The 13,188-nt window shown below is 37.9% G+C and overlaps 1 protein-coding gene across 1 annotated transcript in view; it reads right to left on the bottom strand.

The window, feature by feature from the left end:
• The window catches only part of SHOC1 (shortage in chiasmata 1), an 85,915-nt gene that overhangs the window by 33,661 nt on the left and 39,066 nt on the right, over nucleotides 1–13,188 (bottom strand). The window contains exons 14-17 of the mRNA XM_088838271.1: nucleotides 12,801–12,977; nucleotides 11,511–11,615; nucleotides 6,822–7,000; nucleotides 2,423–2,495 (exon numbers count right to left, since the gene is read on the bottom strand). Of these exons, the coding sequence (XP_088694397.1) occupies nucleotides 2,423–2,495; nucleotides 6,822–7,000; nucleotides 11,511–11,615; nucleotides 12,801–12,977 (534 nt within the window). The remainder of the gene's footprint in view (nucleotides 1–2,422; nucleotides 2,496–6,821; nucleotides 7,001–11,510; nucleotides 11,616–12,800; nucleotides 12,978–13,188) is intronic.

Raw genomic sequence — 13,188 nt, forward strand, 5'->3', positions numbered from 1 at the left:
CTCCTTAAAAGAGCTTTCCATTCTCACATCACTATAATTTAACAGTTTATCAACTGCTCTGAGAAGCAGATATTAGTCGCAATATTTGCATATATTTCAGTTAAATCTTTTCCACTAGTCTTAGTCTAAATAGGGCATGTGGGGAGGTATTCATTAGCTCATTCACTTATTAAAAAAATCTTTATGAAGTGCCTTCCATGTTCCAGGCACTTTTGTGGGTGCTAGAAATACAAATCACCACATGGTCATTATCCTTAGAAGCTGAAATTGTAGTGAGGAAAACCAATAAGAGCTTCAGTTATTACAGCCCAGGATGGTAAGAAGTGCCTTAGAAGGGTGCACATATTACCCTGAGAATAGAGAGGGAATGTATTCAAATTAAGGTTTCCTAACCAAATGTTTTAACTCATTTTTAAAGGATATGTAGGAGTTAGCTTCCTGGAGAAGAGAGAAGAATATTAATGATAGCAGAAACAGGAGGTGTAAAGGCATGGAGATCGGAAACAGCATGATAATTAGTTTGGTAGGAGTAGAGCAAAGAAATATTTTAGAAGATGGCACAATATGCAGTTTATAGAGGTAAGAGAATAAATCAAGGGTGACACAGGTTGAGGGTGGTATTTTATTTTTAAGACTGGAAAACTTAAAGATTAAGAGAGTTATTAGAGAAGAAGGCTGACTGGGAAAGAACTGATGGAACAAAGTGTTCGAGACTCCTGGCAGTGATGGGATCCACAGCACAAGTGAAAGATTGGTTTTTTAAGGGTGGAAAGTCACCTCCTCTATCGAGAAAGGAGGAAAGAGAATAGAAGAAATGAATGTAAGTATGTAGATGGTGGGGAAGATAAACTGAGGAGGATTATTACTCAACTAAAGGTCATTAGAAGCCATAATTCCCTTCTCAAAATGAGGGGATGAGTGGCATGGTAGGGGTGTGTGGTGTAGCCATTAGTATGATAGGTATGGAAGCTAAGAACATATGCAGAGATTACTGAGAAGTATTAAAAGCCCGTGTAAATTCAGAGAGCTTGATTTTATAGTGATACTCATCTACTTTATTTTCTCCAATAATGCACAACATCTTGGGTATAGGGATAGAGAGATGAAATCTTATTGATTCAGAGCTGAAGTTTAAATGGAAAGTACTATAGAAGGACAAGACTGCTTAAATTGATGGCCATCACCAAATATGGAAGAAGAAAGAAATGAAAAAAGGAGTTGAAAGTTTATAATCTTTAGAATGCTGAAGATCTTGAAAGAGGCCGAGGTAGCTATAGACAGAGAGTTTCAAGTTAGAGGCAGGATTTTTTTAGTCGCTCAGTCGTGTCCAACTCTTTGTGACTCCATGGATTGTAGACTACCAGGCTCCTCCGTCCCTGGGATTTTCCAGGCAAGAGTACTGGAGTGGGTTGCCATTGCCTTCTCCAGAGGATCTTCCCGACCCAGGGATCGAACCCGGGTTTCCCACATTATAGGCAGACACTTTACCGTTTGAGCCACCAGGGAAGTCCAATAGTTCTGCATTATCAAAAGGTTGATAGCAAAGCCAAGGAATGAGTATATTTGTTATGAAGACCAATGAAACTATAAGGCCAGGGTGTTGAATGAATCATTCACATTAAAGACATCTAGTTCAATGGCAGGACCAGGCAGGAATAAAGAGAGTACCACGAGCCAGGTGCAAAACTGTTCATGGATGATTGTGAGGTAATAGAGAATGACATGGCAATATGGCATAGCCTCAGAGGATGGAGGAAGAAAGTTTTGGAAAGGATAATGGAAAGCACAAAATGACCTTCTCATTCTTATATACATACAGAGAGAAAGTTATCAGCTTCTATATGAAAGGCATACAGGGGAAGCATTATCATCTAGGAAAAGTTGAGTTTCACTTAAAACAAGGAGGTAAAGGAGAAGAGTTTATATTTTAGCAATGGGTTCCATAGCACAAGATGGAAAGGGTTGACAGAGGGGGCAGTAGTTGGTATAGAAGAGTTGAAAAATGACCCTGGAACAAGAGAGACTTAGGTTCAAATCCTGATTCCCTCACTTAACTTGTGATTTTGGCATGATACATCAACTGTGAATTTTAGTTTCTTCATTTGTAAAAGCTGAGTTAATGAAACCTACTCATAGGTTTGTAAATAGTCTGTGTTATTAGTAACTTTAACAATAAAAGGTATCAACTGGTAATACTAATAATCATGATAATATATACATAAGTACATTATAGTATATTTACATTTCAGATTTACAGTCCACATTGATTTAAACACTGATTAGATCCCACCAAACTATATATTTTAAAGTACGAATTTCATAGTATGTTACTCATATCTTAATTAAAAACTTGGCTAGATCAATACATTTTTATATGTTCAAGCATTTGCTATTAAATTAAGCAAAATTTAAAACTCCCTACCTTCTATTTTGTTAAGGATTTTAATGAGTAAATGTCTTTCTCCATCTGAATCCATTCTTATTATAATCAGCACCTGATCAAAAATAAGAATTTCATATATATCTGAATGATTATGCTTTGTAATATTCTTTTGCTACAGTGACAAAAATAACAAGCAACTGGTTCATGAAACTAATGACAATAAGTTGGCAAAGTAAATATTTGCATTGTAAAAGATAGCAGTGCTTAAACACAAAGGAATACACTCTGGTAAGATAAAATGGATGTGAGAGTTGGACTATAAAGAAAGCTGAGCACCAAAGAATTGATGCTTTTGAACTGTGGTGTTGGAGAAGACTCTTGAGAGTCCCTTGGACGGCAAGGAGATTCAACCAGTCCATCCTAAAGGAGATAAGTCCTGAATATTCATTGGAAGGACTGATGCTGAAGCTGAAACTCCAATACTTTGGCCATCTGATGCAAACAGCTGACTCATTTGAAAAGACCCTGATGCTGGGAAAGTTTGAAGGTGGAAGGAGAAGGGAACGACAGAGGATGAGATGGTTGGATGGCATCACTGATTCAATGGACATGAGTTTGAGTAAACTCTAAGAGTTGGTGACGGACAGGGAGGCCTGGTGTGCTGCAGTCCATGGGGTCGCAAAGAGTCGGACACGACTGAGCGACTGAACTGAACTGAACTGAAGATAAAATGTCAATGAGGAAAACATTTGGGGGCAGGGCATTCTTAGCATTCTTCAAGAATTCTAATATAGATGACTGTATAAGTAGTCTCTGCCCATATTGTAACTGTTAAATTTAACCCAGACAGGTTTGAATTGCTCTTGTTTTTAAATCCATCCAGCCACTTTGTGTCTTTGACTGGTGAACTCACTCCATTTACACGTAGGGTGATTACTGATACATGGGGATTTAGTACTGCCATTCTATCTGTTGTTTTCTGGTTGTTTTATGTTTCCATTGTTTCTTCATGTTTCATTTGGTTTGATGGTTTTCTCTAATGTTTTTCTCAGTTTCCTCTTTTTTATGTTTTGTGTCTCCATTCTAGATTTATGCTTGGTGGTTACCATGATGTTTGTGTAAGATATGTTACAGGTAAAATAGTACTTTTTCTGCTGATAGCATCTTATCTTCATTTGCCTATATGGATTCTGTTCTTCTTCCCCTTTTATGTTTTTGTTTTCTCAAATTCATTCCTTTTTATATTCTGTTTGTTACCAAGTTGAAGTAGCTATTTTTTTCTAATATTTCCCCTTTTAACCATTATGTTATATAAAGTGTTTAAAAAGCTATTCTGATATAGAGTTGCAATTTTCTAATTGTTTGTCTATTTATCACCTTACTCAAAGTTTTGTGTACTTCTGCATTTTTGTTTCTGATAGAAGAGGTCCTTTCAATACTTCTTGTAAGGCAGGCCTAGTGTTGATGAAATCCCTCAGCTTTTGTTTGTATGGGAAAGTCCTTATTTCTCCTTTATATCTGAATGATACATTTGTTGGATAAAATATTCTTGGAGGCCAGTTTTTATCTTTCAATATTTTGAGGCTGTTATTCTACTCCCTCCTGGTCTGTGGAATTTCTGCTGAGAAATCTGCTGATAGCTAACAGGGATTCCTTTGTGAGCTGCCATTCTTTTCTCACTGCTGCATTTAAAATTCCTTTTCATTGACTTTTAACAGTATCTTGGAGAAGATCTTTTTGCATTGAGGTAATTAGGTATGCTCTCAGCTTCATGGACTTGTATACCCAGTTCCTTCCCCAAGTTTGGGAAGTCCTCAGCTGTTATTTTTTAAAATAAACACACTGCTACCTTCTGTATTTCTTCTCAGATAATTTTTTTTTTTAATACTCTGCATGAGTATTTTGAGTTGTTTATATATTTTGGAGATTAATCCCTTGTCGGTCACTTCATTTACAAATATTTTCTCCAGTTCTGTGGGTTTTCTTTTTATTTATAGTTTCCTTAGGTGTGTAAAAGTATCTAAGTTTAATTAGATCCCATTTATTTTTGTTTTTATTTTCATCATTCTAGGAGGTGGATCAGAAAAGATCTTGCTGTAATTTATGTCAGAATGGTCTGCCTATGTTTTCCTCTAGATTTTTATAGTTTCCAGCCTTATATTTAGGTGTTTAATCCATTTTGAGTTTATTTTTGTATGTGGTGTTCAGTTCAGTTCAGTTGCTCAGTCATGTCTGACTCTTTGCAACCCCATGGACTGCAGCACGCCAGGCTTCCCTGTCCATCACCAACTCCCAGAGCTTACTCAGACTCATGTCCATTGAGTTGGCGATGCAATCCAACCATCTCATTCTCTACACAGTGTTAGGAGTATTCTAATTTCATTCTTTTACATGTAGCTGTCCAGTTTTTCCAGCGCCACTTGTTGAAGAGGCTGTCATTTTTCTATTGTATATAGAAGTCTTTCTCTTATTTTCCAGCAGGTGGCACTACAGCACAGGTTTTTTTTGGTTTCCCATATCCTGCACTGCCTCTGGTTGTGGTTGCGTATTGGCACTGGTCACCCTGGTGTTGGAGAAGACTCTTGAGAGTCCCTTGGACTTCAAGGAGATCAAACCAGTCCATCCGAAAGGAAATCAGTCCCGAATATTCATTGGAAGGACTGACGCTCAAGCTCAAGCTGAAACTCCAATACTTTGGCCACCTGATGCGAAGAGCTGACTCATTTGAAAAGACCGTGATGCTGGGAAAGATTGAAGGCAGCAGGAGAGGGGGATGACAGAGGATGAGATGGTTGGATGGCATCACCGACTTAATGGACATGAGTTTGAGTAAGCTCCGGGAATTGGTGATGGACAGGGAAGCCTGGCGTGCTGTAGTCCGTGGGGTTGCAAAGAGTCGGACACGACTGAGCGACTGAAGTGAACTGATCCTGCAATGTCTATGTCAGAGCTGTCACCCAGTGCATTTGTTATTACTGCTTGTGCCTCTAGGGTTGTTGATGCCTTGCTGTTTCTGGTGTTACTGCTCTCACTGCCTGCGGTACTAGGATGGTGGTCTCATCTGGTATCCCCTGAGTCGCACGCTCTGCCACTGCAGGAGGAGTAAGACCAGGAGGAGGAACCGGGGTCATGTGTGCCTCTGCCTTGTCCAATATTCTCAGGTTTCTGGGCTCACCCACTGCAGGTGGAGGGTGGGGCGTCAGAGTTGTGGGTGGCTCTGCAGCTAGCTGGAGGGACAGGGCCACAGGCCTCACTGCCCCTGCTGCCCAGTTATCTGAGGCTGTGGGTGCCACTGCAAGTGGGAGGCTGGAGTCAGGTGCGATGCCTCCCTTGCTGCTGCTGGGTTCTCGGGGCCTGTGGGCTCGGCTGCCGTGGTTCAGGGACGAAAGTTGCAGGCACTGCCTATGCTGATCCTCCGGTTCTACCTCTTCCATGTGTTCCATTGCACCCACCTTAGATGTACAGATGTGTGGAACTCTTTAGTGTCCTGATGTGTTGGGCAGAGGCCCATTTGTTGGGTTGTGGATGTTTTCCTGGTTGTAGATTGAAAGGGAGAGACAAAGAGAGCATCTTGTCCTGCCATGATGCTATCACTCCCAATTTTAAATTTCTTGTTGTTGTTCAGTGGCTAAGTCGTGTCTGACTCTTTGTGACCCCATGGACTGCCACACTCCCAGCTTCCCTGTCCTTCATTGTCTCCCAGTTTGCACAAATTCATGTCCACTGAGTTGGTTATGCTATCCAATAGCCATAGGTTTGGGGATATATAGATACAGTAGGGATATACAGGAAAATGAAGGAACAGGCCAAATTTGTTTCCAGATTTAGTGTAAAGTTTTTTTTTTAATATTTATTTTTTAATTGAAGGATAATTGTTTTACAGAATTTCAGCATTTTCTGTCAAATATTAATGTGAATCAGCCATAGGTAGATGTTTTACTGCTTGAAAAGATTTTTTAAGGTATTTTCTCTTAAATCTTTATTTATGCAATGTCTTTGTCCAATGCTTGAGGCAGAGTGGGCAAAAAATTTCCAATATAATCCAAGAAATAAACAAAGTGCTTTAAAAAAGCACTATGGAAGATTATGGCTCAATATCTAAAAATTAATTATCAGAGGTCTGTTGTTAGGTATATGTTCATGAACTTACAAGCAGAAAACAAAATTTTTGAGATTTGAAGGACTAATCAATCCATAGAAAGCTATGTATAATAAAAATGAAAGTATTTTTAAAATTCAAGACATACGAATAATGAGACAAATGGTCCTTTCTCTGGGTTTGATTCTGTCCAAAGAACTTACTTATGGAGAAAACAGTCAAGGGACCAAACTGTATATACTACATTATTTCATAATTTCAAATTAAATGCAAAAATTTATCTTACATCCAATTCTTATATGAGCTGATTGTTGTAATCTGCTTTATTTCAATACTTACCTTGATTTGCTCTTCATTTTGCATCCAATTTAGTATCTGACATTGCAATTCTCGTATCTTATAGTTGGTTTCAGGCTTTTTCCCCTTTATAAACCGTACTATCTCCAGTTGTCGCCAAATGTCATACAAACAGGAACCAAAAACACTTTTGTAGATATCTTTTGCATTTGACAAATATCCTGTTAAAAAAAAAAAAGTAGGAAAAAAAGCATGTCTTTTTGTTCTTTTAGAAACCCCATGGTAAAAATCTAAAAGGGAAATAAGGGTCATAGCAGAGACAGTTAAATTTTCCTTTACTGGGCTTCCCTGGTGGCTTGGATGGTAAAGAATCTGAACGCAATGCAGGAGACCCAGGTTCTATCTCTGGGTTGGAATGATCCCCTTAAAATTAAGCAAAGCTGAGAAATGTATACCAAATGTCTATGCTATATAATACCAACATCACTGGATATGCTCTACAGATTCTTTGAATATTCCCCATCCTTTTCTGCTTTCTAACTTATTAAATGCTTCTGCCTCCTTCTTAAACCCTAGAATCTACACTTACTTGCCAAGAAGTCCTGTGGTAATACATTTCACTGAGATTTTCTTGGTATAGCATCGATATAGCTTTTGCACTTGATTTCCGGCTATTTGTGTATATGGCTTAACAACCTCGTTAGTCTATAAGCTTTCATAATCCATATTTATATATGACAATTAATTTAGGTAGCTGCTAAAAGAGCAGTGCCTAAATTCAAACTCTCTAAAAGCAACTGTAAACACAGAATCTTGAGACCTATCCTTGAAAGTTCATATTCAAGAAATCTAGATTGAGTCCCAGGGGTTCCTATGTCTAAAGACTTCTCCTGGAGATTCTGCTGCACAATGAATTTTGTGAATTACTGGAGTAGAGACCTGGCAGAATAACTTATGTAGATCAGCTATTCAGTGACTATTTGGGCAATAAATACAGTAATAAATAAAAAGTATAATGCTCATGTTCTCATTTTTATATTATGTACGTATTAATTCTAATTTTATATTAATACAGCTAGAATAACGGACAATTTAGAGACTGACTAATGTTCTTTCTGCTTCCTAATCTCAAAGCTTCCCACTGATTCTCCGTACTACTAGTAGATGTAACCTGAAAGACAAACTTAGTCCAGTCGCTTCCCTGTTCCAGTGGTTCCCTGTCATTTATGGAACAGTGGCTGAAGTCTTTTTTGTAGCTGAAAAGGCTTTTCATCATTTGGCTCTTTCTTATTTCTTGTGGCTTAGCTCCTTTCCACCTTGTACTCTTCAATTTAGCCACATGGAACTGTTTGTCACACACTCACTGAATCATTTCTCTGGGCTCTTAATTCTGCCAACAATACCTTTTCATACTTTATTTACTTGGCAAACTCTTACTCATTTAAAGAAAATATTCCCCTTGAAAGCATAACAGTCACCACCATCCTTTGTGCTGTTACTATGTATCTCTATTACAGTACCCATTACACAATACCAAATTTATTTCTGGGTTAAAGCCCAGAAGTGAAACTTTAAACCTTTAACCTTAAAACTCATTACCTTGCTAGCTTGGGAGAGACACACAAACTGGAAGTTAAGGGAAAATACAGAATCTGGGTCCAGGGTAGGCAGCCAGACCATATGGACCTTTCTTCTGCTGCCACTATTCACAGCAGAAGAAAGGAGGTCAACCTAACTTGCTCTTTGATTTTGAGAGGTTTAGAAGAATGAGAAAGTCTTCCACTAAAAATATCCAAGGCAGCAAGGTTATTCATCATGGCTTGGTAGTTAGGGTTTAAGAAGTTACATTTTTCCAACAAAGGTTTTACTTTTATGAGTATTCCTGAAGGTAGTCAAATAGTAATGCCGAAGTTTAATTTAGTAAATGCATTTCTTTGAGTAACAAAAAACATTCAAGAGTATATAACTCTCAACTGTCTCATATAATCTTTGGGCAAAATGTAGACTGCTTAAAGGAATATACTTTAACCAACCCTCCATAAATATTATTTCTCTAATTCAAGATTTTGCTAAGTATTGACTGAACTGAACTGAGCAGGAGTGAGTCACAACTGTCCTCTCCCTGTGTGTTTGTGTGCCAAGTCGCTTCAGTCGTGTCTGACTCTTTGCTACCCTCTGGACGGTAGCCCACCAGGCTCCTCTGTCCATGGGGATTCTCCAAGCAAGAATACTGGAGCGGGTTGCCATGCCTTTCTCTGTACTCTCCCGGGAGCCCAGATATTCCAGATTCTGATATTCTGTCTTACTATTTTGCTTTAATAGTCAGCCTAGCTGTTGGTAGGACTGACAATCTTTTACGGAAGCTGAAAAGTATAACGAAGACAGGAGACTAAACAGAAGGGCATGTGACACTATACCGTTATATTAGTTTCAGGTCCTGTAAACCAGGGCTATCATTGTCTGAGAAGAGAGACAAGACAACTTGGCGCAGCATCAATATTCAAATGCTTTAACTGGAGAAGAAAGGGAGAGGGTCATGTTGGGCTTTCTAAAAGCTACTGCTGTTGTTCAGTCACTAAGTTATATCCGACTCTGCAACTACATGGACTGCAGTAAGCCAGGCTCTTCTGTCCTCCACTATCCCCCAAAGTTTGCTCAAATTCATGTTCATTGATTTAGTGATGCTATCTAACCACTCATCCTCTCCCTTCTCCTCCTGCCCTCAATCTTTCCTAGCATTAGAGTCTTTTCCAATGAGTCAGCTCTTTGCATCAGTTGGCTAAAGTATTGGAGCTTTGGGTTCCGTATCAGTCCTTCCAATGAACATTCAAGGTTGATCTCCTTTAGGATTGACTGGTTTGATCTTGCAGTCCAAGGAACTCTTAAGAGTCTTCTCCAGCACTGCAATTTGAAAACATCGATTCTTCAACACTCAACCTTCTTTATGGTCAACTCTCACATCTGTACATGACTACTGGAAAAACCATAGCTTTGACTATGCAAACTTTTGTTGGCAAAGTGATGTCTCTGTTTTTTAACATGCTGTCTAGGTTTGTCATAGCTTTCCTTCCAAGGAGCAAGCACTTTTTAATTTCATGGCTGCAGTCACCATGTGCAGCGATTTTGGAACCCAAGAAAGTAAAATATGTCACTGCTTCCACTTTTTCCCCTTTTATTTCCTATGAAATGATGGGACCAGATGTCATGGTCTTAGTTTTTTTAATGTTGAATTTCAAGCCAGCTTTTTCACTCTCCTCTTTTACCGTCATCAAGAGGTTCTTTAGTTCCTGCTCACTTTCTGCCATTAGAATGGTATCATCTGCATATCTGAGGTTGTGGATATTTCTCCCAGCAATCTTGACTCCAGCTTGTGATTCATCCGGCCTAGCAATTTGCATGATGTACTCTGCATAAAAGTTAAATAATCAGGGTGACAATACACAGCCTTGTCGTACTTTTTTCCCAGTTTTGAACCAGTCAGTTGTTCCATGTAAGGCTCTGGTTTTTTAAATTAATTTATTTATTTTAATTGGAGGCTAATTATGTTACAATATTGTAGTGGTTTTTGCCATACATTGACATGAATCAGCCATGGGTGTACATGTGTTCCCCATCCTGAACCCCCCTCCCACCTCCCTCCCCATCCCATCCCTCAGGGTCATCCCAGTGCACCAGCCCTGAGCACCCTGTTTCTTGACTTGCATACAGGTTTCTCAGGAGACAGGTAAGATGGTCTGGTACTCCCATCTCTTTCAGAATTTTCCACAGTTTGTTGTACTAATATAATATTTGGCCAAGTATTATAACTCCCAGTATTGTAGAGGGAGTACAATTATAACTTGCTGCTGCCCAATACTTAACAAAACCTTGGTTTGGAGAAATACTGTTTGTCTGGGTCATATATAAGAGAAAATGTCTGGGTTACAGATCAGAGAAAAATTATTTTCACGTTATGTATAATGGTTTTTTGGGAGGTATAGAGGGCTTTCCTGAAGGGCATGTGCATGTGGGATTCCAGCTCCCCCAACCAGGTACCGAACCTGTGCCTCCTGCAGTTGAAGTACAGAGTCTCAACCACTGGACCACCAATGGATTCTAGAAACTTAAGTTATAAAACATAATCCTATAAATACATCATTACTAAACAAGTCTAAACAGCTTGCAGTAAGGGGTCTGGAGAGCAGTAATGTAGTAAGATAGATACTTTAAGGATTTTAATAGTTTAGAAAAAATTTCCAAAATCTTTAAAATTTTCAATACATTCAAAATAGGTTGATTTTTTAATACTGAAGTAATTCATAACCTAATTTACATGCACAAGTGAAAATAATTGCAAAAGATCTTAGTATTAATAATTTAGCTATATTTCATCTAGCAAAGATTTAAAGTCACATTCAATGAGGACCTAAAATGAATATAGCAAAGTGTCATCTTACGTTAAAAAGCAAGGGTATGATAATAATTACACAATCAAATCTATTAAGAGTCTACAATTCAGGCCTAGAAAAGAGAATCCTAAACCTATTTTTCTAGGTGATAGTAGTTGTTATAGAAAATTTCTTTTAAAGAACATAAAGAGAATTAAATATATAATTCATTGTATTTTGTCAAGATGTATATAATGTTTAATGCAGAATAAAGAAGCGACATCATTTCTTACAAAGCATCTTTTTCAGAAAAGTTAACTTTTTAATAAGAAGAAAAGAGGAAATAAAAAATTTTCACACCAACCCAATGCTGTGTCCAAGCTACAGGTTAAAAGGACATCTCTAATTGTTACCAAAAGGTGTAAGAGAGCAGCATACTTGAATGTCATTTCTCTTTCATCATTTTTACCTAGATAAGCAAAAACACATTTAAAAACAGGATATACATTAGAATTCTAGGCTCTATCTTAACAACAATCAATGCTATTTATTATTGTGTGCTTATTAGATGCCAAGCTGTACATAATCTGTTTATTTCATTAAACTTATAACAATAACCCCATTAGACAAGTTCATTATGATTTTCATTTTATGGATGAGAAAACAGTCTTAACATATTTAAGTAGCTGCCCAAGATCAATCTGTGAAAAAATGATGGAGCTGGTATTCCAACCCAGACAGCTAATCTTAGAGCTCATACTCTTGTTGCACCCAAAGAATGTTAAATTATTTCTGCTCCTGGTGGGAAAATGGTCAATGATTCCCAGTTATGAAACAAGAAGAAAATTAAACTGCTCATAATTTGCCAGCTTGTTTAGATAAAGGTGGGGATCATAACACAAAGCAATACCTTGACCTGGAGGTGGACACCTGAGAATATTTGTCTCAAGATATTATTCCAACAAGACAGGTACTCATAAGGACAGGTGAATCATCTATTGAATATGTTCCATGTAGTTCCAGACCTTATTGATTGGATAGACTGGATTTTGGATAGACTGCATGCAAAAGCGAGGCCAAGAAGACAGGATTCTAGGCACAAGTAAATCAGAGAAACTCTGCTTTTCTCTGTTGTATATAATGGGATGCCATGAAATATTCATGGAACAAAGAGTTCTCCTAAAAAGTTTGAAAAGTACTGATCTAATCAATGTAGATCAGAGCAAATAAACAGTGATCACTGAGAATCAGGAACAACAGGAGAACAGTTATGGGTAGTATATCCTAGATACAGGTTTCCCCCACTATCTGAGAACAGAGCATTCCTATGAAAACTTTCATAAGCTGATATGGAGTAAAGAAACAAATACCTTTTTTCATAAAAATGAAAATCCTCTTTGGCTTCTTTCAGTTATTGAAAACATATACTTATGCAGGTGTTTCGTAAAATCAGAGTGGCATAGTGCAAACATGAAAAGCAGGGAATGCTTGTACTTTTTACATTTTATCCTTGCTTAGCTGATCTTCCAGCATTGGACTGTGGGTGCCATATGCTGGACTATAGTTATGCCTCCATCTGTGACTAACTTCTGCATTTTCTAATAATCCATAAATTCATATTCTTTTAAATAGTGTGACTTTTATTTGCACTCACCTTGATGAATAGCATCACTTATTATTTTTTCTTGTTCTTTCAAGAGGAACCTTGTTTGGTCAAAAACGACAGTGGCAAATTTCCAGTTAGCAGCAGGAAGAGTACAGAGGCAGACAAGTTTTTCTAAGATAGGAGAAGCTGCTGCTTCCAGGAGACAATATACTTGGCACTGGCTATCTGCAAAAATAAAAACATTAAAGGTAGTGTTTTTATAAGGATGGTGTGTTCTTTGTGACAAACCAGTTATGCATGGTACTTCATGGAAACCCTGAACTCCATCCAAATTCCCATGAGTTAAAAATCATGAGATTGTATAACAGCTTATTTTAGGATATTTATTCTAAATAAACTAGTAACAACAAAACAAAAACACCTCTGTAGAATAAGT

The sequence above is a fragment of the Moschus berezovskii genome, chromosome 7, assembly GCF_049115385.1.
Source record: "Moschus berezovskii isolate FMDL1 chromosome 7, NW_MosBer_1.0, whole genome shotgun sequence".
NCBI classification, from domain to species: Eukaryota; Metazoa; Chordata; class Mammalia; order Artiodactyla; family Moschidae; genus Moschus; species Moschus berezovskii.